At 47.9% G+C, this 16,090-nt stretch overlaps 1 protein-coding gene across 1 annotated transcript in view; it reads left to right on the top strand.

Moving 5' to 3' along the window:
- mid2 (midline 2) overlaps positions 1–16,090 on the top strand; it is a gene marked incomplete at both ends in the record, with an annotated part of 74,401 nt that overhangs the window by 43,332 nt on the left and 14,979 nt on the right. The window contains 1 exon segment of the mRNA XM_084448659.1: positions 13,814–13,975. Coding sequence (XP_084304785.1) covers positions 13,814–13,975 — 162 coding nt within the window.

The raw sequence follows: 16,090 nt of genomic DNA, 5'->3' as shown, positions 1-16,090 counted from the left end.
CCATCTCAGCGTAGCGTAACATTTCAAATAAATAAATGAAACTATCTGGACTTCAAACAGAATGCGACTCAAACAGACTTCAAACAGAATGCGGAGCGGCGACAAGACGCGTCAATCATTCAGCACCACGGACAGAGCGCTCTCCACTGCAGGTGGATGAGACGGTCAATCATTCAGCACCACAGACAGCGCTGGTCCACTGCAGGTGGATGAGACGGCCAATCATTCAGCACCACGGACAGCGCTGTCCACTGCAGGTGGATGAGATGGTCCATCATTCAGCACCACGGACAGCGCTCTCCACTGCAGGTGGATGAGACGGTCAATCATTCAGCACCACGGACAGCGTTCTCCACTGTAGGTGGATGAGACGGTCAATCATTCAGCACCAGGGACAGCGTTCTCCACTGCAGGTGGATGAGACGGTCAATCATTCAGCACCACGGACAGCGCTCTCCACTGCAGGTTGGATGAGACGGTCAATCATTTCAGCACCACGGACAGCGCTCTCCACTGCAGGTGGATGAGACGGTCCATCATTCAGCACCACGGACAGCGTTCTCCACTGCAGATGGATGAGAAATGATTCTTTGTGTTTAGACGAGCGTGCACGCACGCGTCTGTTGCGCTCGCTCGGTGACACTGGCACGATTAACCCCTCGCTATGCGATTTCACAAACCATACACAGTGTGTGCCTGTGCGCTCGTCTAGAATGTTACTAAACAGTTGTGTGCAGTGTTCACCGTCATGTATTTGAAGCGCAATTCACCCGTCACACACCTGTCACGCACACGCATGCGCAAAACACGTACACTGCGTGTGCGTGACGCTTGTCTCACATTTTACACAACAGGCCTACGTTTCTTTGTGGGGGGTTCTGGGGGTCCAGAACAAAACACAGTCTAGTCCTTTCCCTCCCTCCCTCTCTCTCTCTCTCTCTCTCTCTCTCCCTCTCACTCTCTCCCTCTCTCTACCTCACTCTCTCTCTCCCTCTTCCTCTCTTCCTCTCCCGCTCTCTCTCCTTGTCTCTCTCTCTCTCTCCCTCCCTCTCCCTCTCTCTCTCTCCCTCTCTCTCTCTCTCCCTCTCCCTCTCTCTCTCTCCCTCTCTCTCTCTCTCCCTCTCCCTCTCCCTCCCTCTCTCTCTCTCTCCCTCTCCCTCCCTCTCTCTCTCTCTCCCTCTCTCTCTCTCCCTCTCTCTCCCTCTCCCTCCCTCTCTCTCTCTCTCCCTCTCTCTCTCTCCCTCTCCCTCCCTCTCTCTGTCTCTCCCTCTCTCTCTCTCCCTCTCTCTCCCTCTTTTTCTCTCTGTAACGGAGTGTTCAACCCCAGCTGGTTTAGGAGGTGTTCCGGAAGGCAGCACTTATGCGTTTGGTAAAGCATCATCATGCGCAGTGTGGAGACAAAATGCTGTAAGACATTCAGATGAGGTGAAATGTACTGTGTGTGTGTGTGTGGGGGGGTATGTGTGTGTGTGTGTTGTGTGTGTGCGCTACAGTGCTGTTGAGAAGCAGGGAAGCAGAGGAGAGAGGAGGGATGTGAAGACTGACAGATCAGGCAGGTTTGAAGAGCAGCACTAGACAAGCACTCTCCTACCTGAGCTGGTTAACCTCTGACGCACACACACACACACACACGCACACACACACACACACACACACACACACACACACACACACCACATACTCTAGCCCTCCTCCACAGCTCTCGGCACCAAAATGTGAAGAACTCACACTGCTCTTCGATAACAAAATAGATTAGAGCCAGTATTACCTCTGATATAAACATCCAGTAGACGATCTCAGCAAACCCTGTTAAAAAGATGTAACCATGGGGACATTCACATGTCACATTACCAGAGCTTTGTAAGATTGTCACTGAGGAGTTTAACTCCTCTACCTCATGTCTTGAACCTGTACCTACAGAATTCTTTAAGCGGGTGTTCGACAGTGTTTCAAGTCATGTCCTGAAGATCATAAGCATGTCTCTTCAAACGGGCATCTTCCCAGATGCCTTCAAAACAGCTGCTGTAAAACCGCTACTAAAGAAACCCAGCCTAGATGTTAGTGCACTGAACAACTATAGGCCGATATCCAACCTACCCTTCATTAGTACGATACTTGAAAAGATCTCAGTACAAATAAACTCCTTTCTCAAAGAAAATAAGATACTGGAGGAACTTCAATCAGGCTTTAGGACACACCGCAGCACTGAAACTGCTCTTACTAAAATAATCAGCCACCTCAGACTAAACTCTGATGCAAATAAGGTCTCAATTCTTCTATTAGACCTTTGATGTTGATACGACCGATCATGACATCCTAATCAACCGTCTTGAAAGGCTGGTTGGTCTCTCTGACTGTGGTAAACTGGTTCAGAACATACATCAAAGAGAGAAAGATCTACGTCAGGCTTGGAGATCATGTGTCTGAGAAACTTAACACCTGCTTTGGGGTGTTATTTTCACCACCATATCATGTTATTATGCAGATTAAATGTACTATATGTCTACACAACATAAAAAGGCTTTATATAAATGTTATTTTTTGGCTGGTAAAAAAAAGGTTTGGCAGGTACACATTTTCATCTACCAGACATTTGGCTGGTGAGCTAAAAAGTTAATTTCGACCCCTGATCCACTGTTGTTTATTTGTTTATTAAAAGGATCCCCCATTAGCTGACGCCTGAACGACAAGCTAGTCTTCCTGGGGTCCAAGAACAGACATTAACAAAACATAACAAACCTCATTAACACAAAAATACAAACATCAAGACATCTATTAGTGCATTCAAGATGTTACAGATGGAGGAAACTATGCAATAAGAATGCTGGCAAAAGAATCAGAAGACACATTATAAAAACAAAAAAACTATACAAACAATAAGTAATAATTAATCTAAAAAGAAAAGTGCACATTTTGAGTCATTTTACTGGTTCAGTATGGTGTGTGCGTTTGCTGATGTGATCAGACCAGGAAAATGCTCTATCTAGCCAGAGTCCTAAAAGCTTAGTTTTTTTCACTTGCTGTATTGGTTGACCCTCAATCTGAAGATTCAATTTAGGATCATGTGCTAATTTATAGTTAGAACCAAATATAATGCAAATTGTCTTTGATGCGTTAAGCACTAGTTTATTTGCTTTTATCCAATTATGTATGATGTTAAGCTCACTGGACAAGAACCTGGTTTAGCTCTGAACGTGTGTGCTGCATAATAGATGGTGGAATCATCAGCGTACAGGGTCAGGCTTGCCTGCCCTATTGCATACGCCAAATCATTAGTATATATGGAGTAGAGGAGCGGCCCGAGGCAGCTGCCCTGTGGGACGCCACAGTCTAAAGTAGCTCCCTACTGTCAGATAGAGTGCCTTTGAAATAGACTCTCTGTGACCTAGATGACAGCTCCTGAACCACGTAATAGCCGAGTGTGTCAAACCATAACACGCAAGTTTACCAATTAGAAGTTCATGATCGATCACATCGAAAGCAGCACTGAAATCGAGCATTACAGTGCCCACAAACATTGACCTGTCAATTGCAGTAAGCCGACTATCGGTCATTTGCAGCATTACAGTGCATGTTGAATGACCGGCCCTGTATGCATGCTGAAACATGGTTGTTAAGCCATTGGAGGAAAAGTAATCCTGAATTTGCTCTAAAACACGATTTTTTCAAGTAATTTGCTAAGCACAGGCAGAATGCTGATAGGCTTACTGTTGGGACCGCTAAAGATTGCTAGTTTGCCTTTGGGAAGAGGTGAAATCTTTCCTTCCTTCCATACTTTTGGACAGACACCACTATTAAAGATATGACAGACTGGTTTAGTAACAAATGATGCAGCTATTTTCAACAATTTACCATCAAGATGGCTTCAGAATTACACCAAAGTGATCTCGGTGAGTCAAACGTCTTATAATATGCCGTAAATAAGGTCCAGGTTGTCGAAAAAGAGCATTCTCCTTTAACTAGCTCCGATTGCACTTGCGGGCTACTGCACTTTTCTTTCTTATTTATTTATTTTTTAAATAACCTCCAGTATAACATTTTATTAAATTGTGCACTGTGAAAAGTCGGTTTAAAGGCGCAGATCGTATGCTTCGACGTAGTACGCTATAGGACTATAGGACTAACCCAATCAACAGGTTTCCATCATACCAGACAGCCCAAAGGGAGCTATAGGCCACTTCATCTAGACGGGGTCAGGCATAGGCACACAAAGGACATCTAGCGGGTTGAATGTCAGATGATTTGGTGTGTTTACGACCTACTACTGTGGTATTAGGTGCGTCTTACGCGATTGACCCGCCGTTTGAACGACGAAGTAGCCTAGATAAAGGTTCGCTTTTATTGACCCATCGCTTTGCACGGCGAAGTTACCTAAGGTAAGGTTAGATTTGTGTTTTATCTTCCATCTTATTTTCCTGTTTTGGTCTATTTTTATGTGAAACACTCATGCATACTCTCTGTTGTAAAGCACTTTGAGCTGCATTTATTTGTATGAAAGGTGTTATACAAGTAAAGTGTATTATTATTATTATTATTATTATTATCAGCCCCACTGCAAACATCTTATCTTTCACTGCCTCTCCCCTCTTTTGAATCTCTCTCTTTCTATTAGTCCCCCTCTCCTCTCTCCTCCTCTATCCTCTTCTCTCCTCCTCTCCTCTCTCCTCCTCTCTTCTCTCCTCCCCTCCTCTCCCCTCTTCATCTCTCCTCTCTTCTCCTGTCCTACCCTCTCCTCTCTTCTTTCCTCTCCTCTCCTACCCTCTCTCTTCTCATCTCTCCTCCCCTCTTACCCCACGCTCCAGTCGCTCCCCTCTCCTCTCTCTCCTCTCTCTCCTCTCTCTATCATCTCTCACTCTCTCCAGTCTCTCTGTCCTCCTGAGCCAGTGCTCCAGGGGCCTCCAGCAGCCATCAGTAGTGCTGCAGGGAGGTTCTCTCCACTTCAGCCGTGGTCGAGTGGAGGACCAGGCCGCCACTGACCCACCCTCTCCCGGGATACAGCTGAAATGGAGAGGCGGGAAAAAACATCAAACTTCATCTCTCTCTCTCTCTCCATCTCTCTCTCCCTCTCCATCTCTCTCCATCTCTCTCTCTCCCTCTCCATCTCTCCCTCGGTCCCTCTCCATCTCTCTCTCTCTCCCTCTCACCATCTCTCCCTCTCTCCATCTCTCTCTCTCTCCCTCTCACCATCTCTCCCTCTCTCCATCTCTCTCTCCCTCTCCATCTCTCCCTCGCTCCCTCTCCATCTCTCTCTCTCTCCCTCTCACCATCTATCTCTCTCTCCCTCTCTCCATCTCTCCATCTCTCTCTCTCCATCTCTCTCCTTCTCCATCTCTCTTTCCCTCTCTCTCCCTCTCTCCCTCTCACCATCTCTCTCTCTGAGTGCTTAAACACAGCCACTCTAATGTCATTGGCTCCGTAGCTAGCCTACCCCACAGCCCCCCTTCCCTGGAGGTGGATCACGCACACAAGCACACACACACACGCACACACACACACACGCATACACGTACACACACGCACCACTTCATGCAGCACCATCCGGGCAGTAGGCATAGCAGAAATATTCAGAAGTGTAACCAATGAAAACATAGTATTTTTTTTAGAAAGGGTCTGAGATCAATTCATTGGTCGTTGTGATTCTAATGTCAATATTAAATGAAAGAGACCACTTTTTTCTCTTTGAAATGAATATACTATGCAGGGTAGAATATGAAATCTGAATATATTGATCCGATCGACGCGGTCATCATCATCTTTGGTCGCAGGCTCAAAACTCATCTCTTCAAGAAGTACTACCATGATCCTCCCTCTTAAAGTGCCTATTATATTTTTAGTTTGCTACTCTTACCTTTGCCTTCAGCACTACATTATGCTCTTAGTCACTTATTTAGAGAGATTCAAGTACATTAGTAAATGTAATGTAATGTAATATTGATTTTAGTGTACATCCTCAACTAAGATCTCACTGTTCACGTAGGCGTCAGTTCCTCATTACATAAGAGGGTCTTTAGACCTACACACACACACACACACACACACACACACACAGCCAGCTGCCTGCCACACACAGACTCGGAAACAAGCACTCTATGACTCTCACACACACACACACACACACAGCCTCATAGCCAGCTGCCTGCCACACACACACTCACAGTTAGCTGCCTGCCACACACACACAGAGACACACAGACTCGGAAACAAGTTACTCACACACACACACACACACATACACACACAGCCTCACAGCCAGCTGCCTGCCACACACTCAGAGACACACAGACTCGGAAACAAGACACACACACACACACACACACATACACACACAGCCTCACAGCCAGCTGCCTGCCACACACTCAGAGACACACAGACTCGGAAACAAGACACACACACACACACACACACACATCTTGCCGGTAGCGACCCCCCTGCCCGGAACACTCAGCAGATGAAACTGTAATAGCAGCTAATTATCCCAGAGAGCTAATGATCCAGCCGCCCACAATGGGCTCCATTTATAATCGCTCTCTGCTCAGGCTGACTACGTCTCCCAGCATCCTCTCTGATCAGATGTGACATGAGCGCACCCACACACACAAACACACACTCCCCCCGGCAGCCCTCCTGGTCCGTCCTGATGACATTCATAGATTGGTGTAATAACAGGATAGGGATCCTGGCACACAAACAGGTTGGTCTTCTTCTGACGATGATGGAGGCTGAGGGAGGGGTTTAGAGATAGAGGCTGAGGGAGGGGTTTAGAGGCTGAGGGAGGGGTTTAGAGGCTGAGGGAGGGGTTTAGTGATGGAGGCTGAGGGAGGTGTTTAGAGATAAAGGCTGAGGGAGGGGTTTAGAGATGGAGGCTGAGGGAGGGGTTTAGAGATGGAGGCTGAAGGAGGGGTTTAGAGATAGAGGCTGAAGGAGGGGTTTAGAGATAAAGGCTGAGGGAGGGGTTTAGAGATGGAGGCTGAGGGAGGGGTTTAGAGATGGAGGCTGAGGGAGGGGTTTAGAGATGGAGGCTGAAGGAGGAGTTTAGAGATGGAGGCTGAGGGAAGGGTTTAGAGATGGAGGCTGAGGGAGGGGTTTAAAGGTAGAGGCTGAGGGAGGTGTTTAGAGATGGAGGCTGAAGGAGGGGTTTAGTGATAAAGGCTGAGGGAGGGGTTTAGAGATAAAGGCTGAGGGAGGGGTTTAGAGATGGAGGCTGAGGGAGGGGTTTAGAGATGGAGGCTGAGGGAGGGGTTTAGAGATGGAGGCTGAGGGAGGGGTTTAGAGATGGAGGCTGAGGGAGGGGTTTAGAGATGGAGGCTGAAGGAGGGGTTTAGAGATAGAGGCTGAGGGAGGGGTTTAGAGATGGAGGCTGAGGGAGGGGTTTAGAGATAAAGGCTGAGGGAGGGGTTTAGAGATGGAGGCTGAGGGAGGGGTTTAGAGATGGAGGCTGAGGGAGGGGTTTAGAGATGGAGGCTGAGGGAGGGGTTTAGAGATGGAGGCTGAGGGAGGGGTTTAGAGATAGAGGCTGAGGGAGGGGTTTAGAGATGGAGGCTGAGGGAGGGGTTTAGAGATGGAGGCTAAGGGAGGGGTTTAGAGATGGAGGCTGAGGGAGGGGTTTAGAGATGGAGGCTGAAGGAGGGGTTTAGAGATAGAGGCTGAGGGAGGGGTTTAGTGATGGAGGCTGAGGGAGGGGTTTAGAGATAGAGGCTGGAGGAGGGGTTTAAAGGTAGAGGCTAAGGGAGGTGTTTAGAGATAGAGGCTGAAGGAGGGGTTTAGAGATGGAGGCTGAGGGAGGGGTTTAGAGGCTGAGGGAGGTGTTTAGAGATAGAGGCTGAGGGAGGGGTTTAGAGGTAGAGGCTGAGGGAGGGGTTTAGTGATAAAGGCTGAGGGAGGGGTTTAGAGGCTGAGGGAGGGGTTTAGAGGTAGAGGCTGAGGGAGGGGTTTAGTGATAAAGGCTGAGGGAGGGGTTTAGAGGCTGAGGGAGGGGTTTAGAGGTAGAGGCTGAGGGAGGGGTTTAGAGATAGAGGCTGAAGGAGGGGTTTAGAGATAAAGGCTGAGGGAGGGGTTTAGAGATGGAGGGATTTAGATGGAGAGAGAGAGGAAAATGAGATGACAGGATGGATGGGAGGGGGAAGATGTGGAGGTGGATGGATTGAAGATTTACTGTGTTTGTTTGTTTGTGTGCGTGTGTGTGTGTGTGTGTGTTTGTGTGTGTTTGTGTTTGTTTGTGTGTGTGTGTGTGTGTGTTTGTGTGTGTGTGTGTGTATGTGTATGCTGCGTGTATGCTGTGTGTTTGTTTGTTTGTGTGTGTATGCTGCGTGTATGCTGTGTGTGTGTATGCTGCGTGTATGCTGTGTGTGTATGCTGCGTGTATGCTGTGTGTTTGTGTGCACGTTTGTATGTGTGTGTGTGTGTGTGAGTGTGCGCATCCTACAGTATGTTCAGAAATAGCAAGCTAGCTTGAGACTTCTCTAGCCCCTGTGGGTGGTCTGCTGAAAGCACCTCTTCCAGTATTGATTCTACTGTATACACAGTTATATACTGTAGACCATTGTTCCCCGAGACGCTATCGAGTTTATGTACCTCGTTCATCAGAGGCTGATCGCTCGATATCCCAGACAGTAATTACACAGTGCCGGGAGATAGTACTGACGGCTAGTTTGCTTTCTTCATTAATATTTCAATGATGTCGACAGTAACTTCCCGAAAGGCTCCATATTTTTTGTTTTGTAATTGTGTGATCACAATTAGGGGTTTGGTGTAGGAGCCATATATACGGTAGCCATAAGAATATATATGCTCTATAATATTTGTTTATTTATAAGTTATATATTTTATGTATCCTTATCATTATTCTGTCCCTGTGAAGAGAAATAGGCCTACTTACCTGAATACTTACCTAAACACCACGACCTTAAGTAAGTAAGTACATAAGTTAGTACATTTTATTTATATAGCACTTCTCTCAGAGATGACTCACAAAGTGCTTCACACAGTTTAAAATTCACATGAAGAATTAACAAAATTAAAACACAGGACAACAGTCATAGACATACAGATTCAAATCTAATTAATTCGACAAACGCATGTCTAAACTGAAACGTCTTTAGCTGCTTCTTAAAAATGTCCACAGGGGCTGCAGCTCTCAAGTCCTGAGGAAGAGCATTCCACAGTCTAGGTGCCACAGACTCAAAGGCTCTGTCACCTCTGGTCTTGAGCCTGTTGCAAGGGACAACCAGTGTATACCGGTCACTGCACACAGGTAATACATTCATGGTGTCTAATTGCGTACAGGTGAGAAGTGGAAAGCAGCACCATTTTTGACCGCACTACTGCAGGTGCTTTTGTCCTTTGTTTTGCTGAATGGATTAAAACAGATACAAATGTATGTTTGTTTCAAAGAAAAACGCCTGGTACGAAGTCTTCATTGGATTGCGCGTCAGAACATGCTTCCCAGATCCTCGGTGCATATCTCCTGATGGTGCATCACCGTGCCTCTTGCTGTTTGACGCAGGACCCCTCAGTAGACCAGCACTAAGCCATCTGAGGGAGCGATCTGGAACATACTCCGACAGGCAGGCTGACCGGTAGGAAGGGGCTAGACCATTCAAAGCTTTAAACACAAGTAAAATAATGTTTAAATCTATCCTCAACGTTACTGGGAGCCAGTGCAAAGATGCTAGTATAGGTGTAATATGATCTCTTTTCCTGGTTTTAGTTAGAATTCTTGCTGATGAGTTTTGAATAAGTTGCAGCCGAGCAATAGTTGTTGTTTTTTGGCAGACCTATATGAAGTGCATTGCAGTAATCTAATCGTGAGAGTATGAAGGCTCGAGTCAGTTTCTTGGCATCCTCTAGGGAGAGGAAGTGTGTGACTCTTGCAATGTTTCTCAGATAATTAAAGGCTATCTTAGTAACGTTGCAGATATGATTTTCAAAATTAAGGTCAGAGTCAAGGATATCACCCAGGTTTTTTCACTTTTGGTTTTACCTGTGTGGCCAGATTTCCAAGTCAACTTATTATGTAATTTCTTTGGACGTCCTTGCCAACAATGAGGACTTATTCTTGGTTTAGTTTAAGAAAATTGTCATTCATCCACTGCACAATACTGGAAACGCAGTTTATCAGAGGATGTAAGGCATCTTTGTTGTCTGGCGCTACAGAGAGATACAAATGGATATCATCAGCATAACAATGAAAATGAATCCCATGGTCACAGATAATTTCTCCAAATGGGAGCATACAATAAGGTAAAGAGGGAGAACAACAGTGGACCAAGGATCGAGCCCTGAGGGACGCCAAAGAGGAAGCGTTGTTTTTCTGAAACATATTCACCACGACTCACACAGTAATATCTGACTTCGAGGTACAGTAGGTGTAGAAACAGCTCAGTGTAGCCTCTGAGAGACCCATCCAGGTTTCAAGATAGACAGATAGCACATAGACAGATAGCACATAGACAGATAACAGGTAGACAGATAGACATATAGCAGATAGACAGCATACATGACTTTGGTATTATTTTGTACTTAAGTATTATTTATGTAGATCATTGGTAACACCTGTTTTATCCAAACGTGCGTGTGTGTGTGTGTGTGTGTAGTCACAGACATGAAGACTAATGTGCAGCTCTGCTCACTCTCCTTTCATCTGTCACAGACACAGCCTCAGACACACACACCCACACACACACACAAGCACTGGCATTGGCACAGAGGCACAGACAAGCACAAAAACACAGTCACAGACATTTTTTTTATTTTACTTGTGTGTGTGTGTGTGTGTGTGTGTGTGTGTGTGTGTGTGTGTGTGTGTGTGTGTGTGTGCGTGTGTGTGTGTGTCTGAGGCTGTGTCTTGGACAGATGAAAGCAGAGTGAGCGGAGCTACATATTAGGTGAGTCTTCATGTCTGTGACTACACACACACACACACACACACACACACACACACACACATACACACACACATACACCATCAGCACCTCTCTGTTGGAGCATGAAAGGCTGGTTGTGGTATGCCGGCAGGGCCAGAAGCAGCTCCGCTCCTTTCATCTGTCCAAGACACAGCCTCACACACACACACACACACACACACACACACACACACACACACACACACACACACACAGGCCGGGGTTGTCTGGGAATGCTTTTCAGCCTGGCCCTGTTCCTCTCCTCTCTCCCCTCCTCCTCTCCCTCTGTTCTTTCTGTCCTCTCTTCTGTCTGAGCTCGTACCTTCAGTCGCTGTCCTCCGCTCCTCTTTGAAGTCTCTGACACACTCACACACACACACACACACACACACACACACACTGTGAAGCAGTCAGGGCAGGTCAGCGAACTGCAGCATATTGTAGTCTGCCATTCAACAAGCCAGAACAGTCAGAATTAGAACTACACCGCCTCAACACTGGGCTCTGCATTTGCATAGTCTGAACTCTGGAGGCAGTTCAAACTATGCAGACAGTGTGGGTGGGGAGCGGCCGCTCATTTGCATTTAAAGCTACAGACACAGAAACAGCGCATCCAGAACAGGACAGAAACAGCGGAGGCATGCTGGAAAGCTCAATCTGAGTGGTATGTTCAGCAAAAATATTCAAAGACAAGGTTTGGGGACCCCAGAGACCTTCATTAACTTGAAAGGGAATATGATAGGGGATCTCTAAACATACAACAGGAACTCATTCTCTCAGTGGCTAGATGATTCCCTCCCAGTGTGAAGCACAGACTACCCCCCCCCCCCCCCCTCAGGGATTATTCAAGTTCATCGTATCTTATCTTTCAGTTAAAGTAAATTAACATTGAAACCCCTCTTTCGTTCTTAAAAGGTCCCTGACTTTAAAAACACTTGCGTCACGCTGCAGTACTTCTGTTTACAAGCAGACTCTGTTATTATTTATACGGGTGGCTGCATCTCACTCATTAATTCAGCGCGCGAGCTCGCCGAAATGAGCTAGAGAATGAGGCTTTTTTGTTCTTTTTGTTTTTGTTCGACTCCAATGGCAATACTGTAGGGAGGAGATAATATTGAAAAGAGCTGTCACTGATTTTACAGTCACTGTAAAAGACACTGTATGTGCAGCATCACTATGAACATATTGTGACTATAAAAATATGCTAGTGTTGTTTTGTATTATTATAACATTCACACAATCGCATGTTACAACGTGTGTGTGTGTGTGTGTGTGTGTGTGTGTGTGTGTGTGTGTGTGTGTGTGTGTGTGTGTGTGTGTGAAGAGGATGATGAAGACTATCAAGTCGTTTCCCTGATAGTGACGATGTGTCCTGTTCACTTCGCATCCCCCCGTAGCTGAAGCCTAGGGGGGGCTCTGTAAACACGGTCTTCTACAGCATTGATTGGCTAGTATCCCACTGCCCTCGGGCCAATCGTACCCTGGCGGTGCTCTGCTGAGGGACTGTCTGCTCTCGGCGCATTAAAGCTTCATGTTTACTCTAACGACTTGGGTAGGCAGACTCACTCTCTCTGCCTTGTACACCAGATTTTTAGATTTATCAGCTCAGACATTTTCAAGCTGGGTTGTATGAGATTTAGATAAATCTGCCCATATCCTGGTAACAAAACACCAAACATTGCCTCTGAGCTCTCTCACTCGCTCCTCTCTTCTCTCTCTTCTCTCTCTCTCTCTCTCTACTCTCTCTCCTATCTCTCTCTCCTCACTCTCTCACCTCTCCCTTGCTCTCTCTCGCTCTCTCTCTCTCTTCTCTCTCTCTCACTCGCTCCTCTCTCTCTTCTCTCTCTCTCTCTCTCCTCTCTCTCTCCTCACTCTCTCTCCTCTCTCTCTCTTCTCTCTCTCTCTCTCTCTCCTCTCTCTCCTATCTCTCTCTCTCTCTCTCTCTCTTCTCTCTCTCTCTCTCTATCTCTCTCTCCTCACTCTCTATCCTCTCTCTTGCTCTCTCTCGCTCTCTCTCTCTCCTATCTCTCTCTCTTCACTCTCTTTCTCTCTCTCTCGCTCTCTCTCTCCCCTATCTCTCTCTCTTCACTCTCTTTCTCTCTCTCTCCTCTCTCTCTCTCTCTCTCCCTCTAACCTACATGCAGTGTTTCTATGCCTGAACACACACTGTTTACCCACATATTGTTTATCCATGGTGTGTGGGATTCTCTCCCTGGCCGTCTGAGAGCACCACGGACTTGATGCCTTTAAAAAAGAGGCAGCATGCCCGTAGAATGTTATCTCTCCTATGATGCTTTTAGCCTCTCTTACTCTGAAATGTAATTTAATGTAATGTATTGCTTTATAAATGTTCTTAGCCGGTAGACAAACATACTCCAGGAGCTTGCTCGATCGTCTCGTTGAGAGGGGTCAGGGAAGAATTTTTACAGCTCACTTATCTGGCCCCCGGGTGATTACTGTTGTTTTGCTTCCCTCTGGAATATGTAGGGGTGGGTCGTATGCCCACCTCCCTTGTTCTCTGTAAAGCGCATTGTGTTGCCTCTGGGTATGAAATGCGCTATACAAATAAAGCTTTGATTGATTGATTGATTAAACAGTTTTTCAGCCGTCTTTTCTGTTTTTATGCTTCTCTGTTTTTATCATGTTTTGCTTTTTCTCTGTACCACTTTAGATTTTTCAAATGTAAAGTGCATTAAAAATAAAATGTATAAAAATAATAAGAATAATAATAGCATATCACGTATTGTTACTATTATTATTATTAGTAGTAGTATTTTTTTTTACTAAATTTTCTTTACTATTATTACCATTATTGTTGTTATTATTTTTGTTATTATTGTTGTTGTTGTTGTTGTTATTACCTTGCCTTGACTGTGTGTGTGTCTGTCCCTCTCTGTCTGCCCCCTGCCCAGGCCTGTATAACTCGGTGGACAGCTGGATGATCGTGCCCAACATCAAGCAGAACCACTACACGGTCCACGGCCTGCAGAGCGGCACGCGCTACATCTTCTTCGTCAAGGCCATCAACCCGGCGGGCAGCCGCAACAGCGAGCCCGCCCGCCTCAAGACCAACAGTGAGTAGTCTGACCCCTCCAGCAAGACACACAATCAGTACCCTGACCCCTCCAGCAAGACACACAATCAGTACCCTGACCCCTCCAGCAAGACACACAATCAGTACCCTGACCCCTCCATCAAAACACACAATCAGTTCCCTGACCCCTCCATCAAGACACACAATCAGTACCCTGACCCCTCCAGCAAGACACAATCAGTACCCTGACCCCTCCATCAAGACACACAATCAGTACCCTGACCCCTCCATCCAGACACACAATCAGTACCCTGATATACAGATCTGGGACAGAGAGAGACCAGTCAGGAGAGTCTAGCCTGGTCAGCGCTGGGAGACAGAGAGAGACCAGTCAGGAGAGTCTAGCCTGGTCAGCGCTGGGAGACGGAGAGAGACCAGTCAGGAGAGTCTAGCCTGGTCAGCGCTGGGAGAGAGAGAGAGACCAGTCAGGAGAGTCTAGCCTGGTCAGCGCTGGGAGACGGAGAGAGACCAGTCAGGAGAGTCTAGCCTGGTCAGCGCTGGGAGACAGAGAGAGACCAGTCAGGAGAGTCTAGCCTGGTCAGCGCTGGGAGACAGAGAGAGACCAGTCAGGAGAGTCTAGCCTGGTCAGCGCTGGGAGACAGAGAGAGACCAGTCAGGAGAGTCTAGCCTGGTCAGCGCTGGGAGACAGAGAGAGACCAGTCAGGAGAGACTAGCCTGGTCAGCGCTGGGAGACGGAGAGAGACCAGTCAGGAGAGTCTAGCCTGGTCAGCGCTGGGAGACGGAGAGAGACCAGTCAGGAGAGTCTAGCCTGGTCAGCGCTGGGAGACAGAGAGAGACCAGTCAGGAGAGTCTAGCCTGGTCAGCGCTGGGAGACGGAGAGAGAGACCAGTCAGGAGAGTCTAGCCTGGTCAGCGCTGGGAGACGGAGAGAGACCAGTCAGGAGAGTCTAGCCTGGTCAGCGCTGGGAGACGGAGAGAGACCAGTCAGGAGAGTCTAGCCTGGTCAGCACTGGGAGACAGAGAGAGACCAGTCAGGAGAGACTAGCCTGGTCAGCGCTGGGAGACGGAGAGAGACCAGTCAGGAGAGTCTAGCCTGGTCAGCGCTGGGAGACAGAGAGAGACCAGTCAGGAGAGTCTAGCCTGGTCAGCGCTGGGAGACGGAGAGAGACCAGTCAGGAGAGTCTAGCCTGGTCAGCGCTGGGAGACAGAGAGAGACCAGTCAGGAGAGACTAGCCTGGTCAGCGCTGGGAGACAGAGAGAGACCAAGTCAGGAGAGTCTAGCCTGGTCAGCGCTGGGAGACAGAGAGAGACCAGTCAGGAGAGTCTAGCCTGGTCAGCGCTGGGAGACAGAGAGAGACCAGTCAGGAGAGACTAGCCTGGTCAGCGCTGGGAGACAGAGAGAGACCAGTCAGGAGAGTCTAGCCTGGTCAGCGCTGGGAGACGGAGAGAGACCAGTCAGGAGAGACTAGCCTGGTCAGCGCTGGGAGACAGAGAGAGACCAGTCAGGAGAGTCTAGCCTGGTCAGCGCTGGGAGACGGAGAGAGACCAGTCAGGAGAGTCTAGCCTGGTCAGCGCTGGGAGACAGAGAGAGACCAGTCAGGAGAGTCTAGCCTGGTCAGCGCTGGGAGACGGAGAGAGACCAGTCAGGAGAGTCTAGCCTGGTCAGCGCTGGGAGACAGAGAGAGACCAGTCAGGAGAGTCTAGCCTGGTCAGCGCTGGGAGACGGAGAGAGACCAGTCAGGAGAGACTAGCCTGGTCAGCGCTGGGAGACGGAGAGAGACCAGTCAGGAGAGTCTAGCCTGGTCAGCGCTGGGAGACGGAGAGAGACCAGTCAGGAGAGTCTAGCCTGGTCAGCGCTGGGAGACAGAGAGAGACCAGTCAGGAGAGTCTAGCCTGGTCAGCGCTGGGAGACGGAGAGAGACCAGTCAGGAGAGTCTAGCCTGGTCAGCGCTGGGAGACGGAGAGAGACCAGTCAGGAGAGACTAGCCTGGTCAGCGCTGGGAGACGGAGAGAGACCAGTCAGGAGAGTCTAGCCTGGTCAGCGCTGGGAGACGGAGAGAGACCAGTCAGCAGAGACTAGCCTTACTAGACTAGCCCTAGCGACACCATTAGACCGATCGCCTCTTTCCTCCCTC

The sequence above is a fragment of the Borostomias antarcticus genome (genome assembly GCF_949987555.1).
Source record: "Borostomias antarcticus genome assembly, chromosome: 14".
Taxonomy (NCBI): Eukaryota; Metazoa; Chordata; class Actinopteri; order Stomiiformes; family Stomiidae; genus Borostomias; species Borostomias antarcticus.
This window is presented reverse-complemented; position numbering and strand designations above follow the sequence as displayed.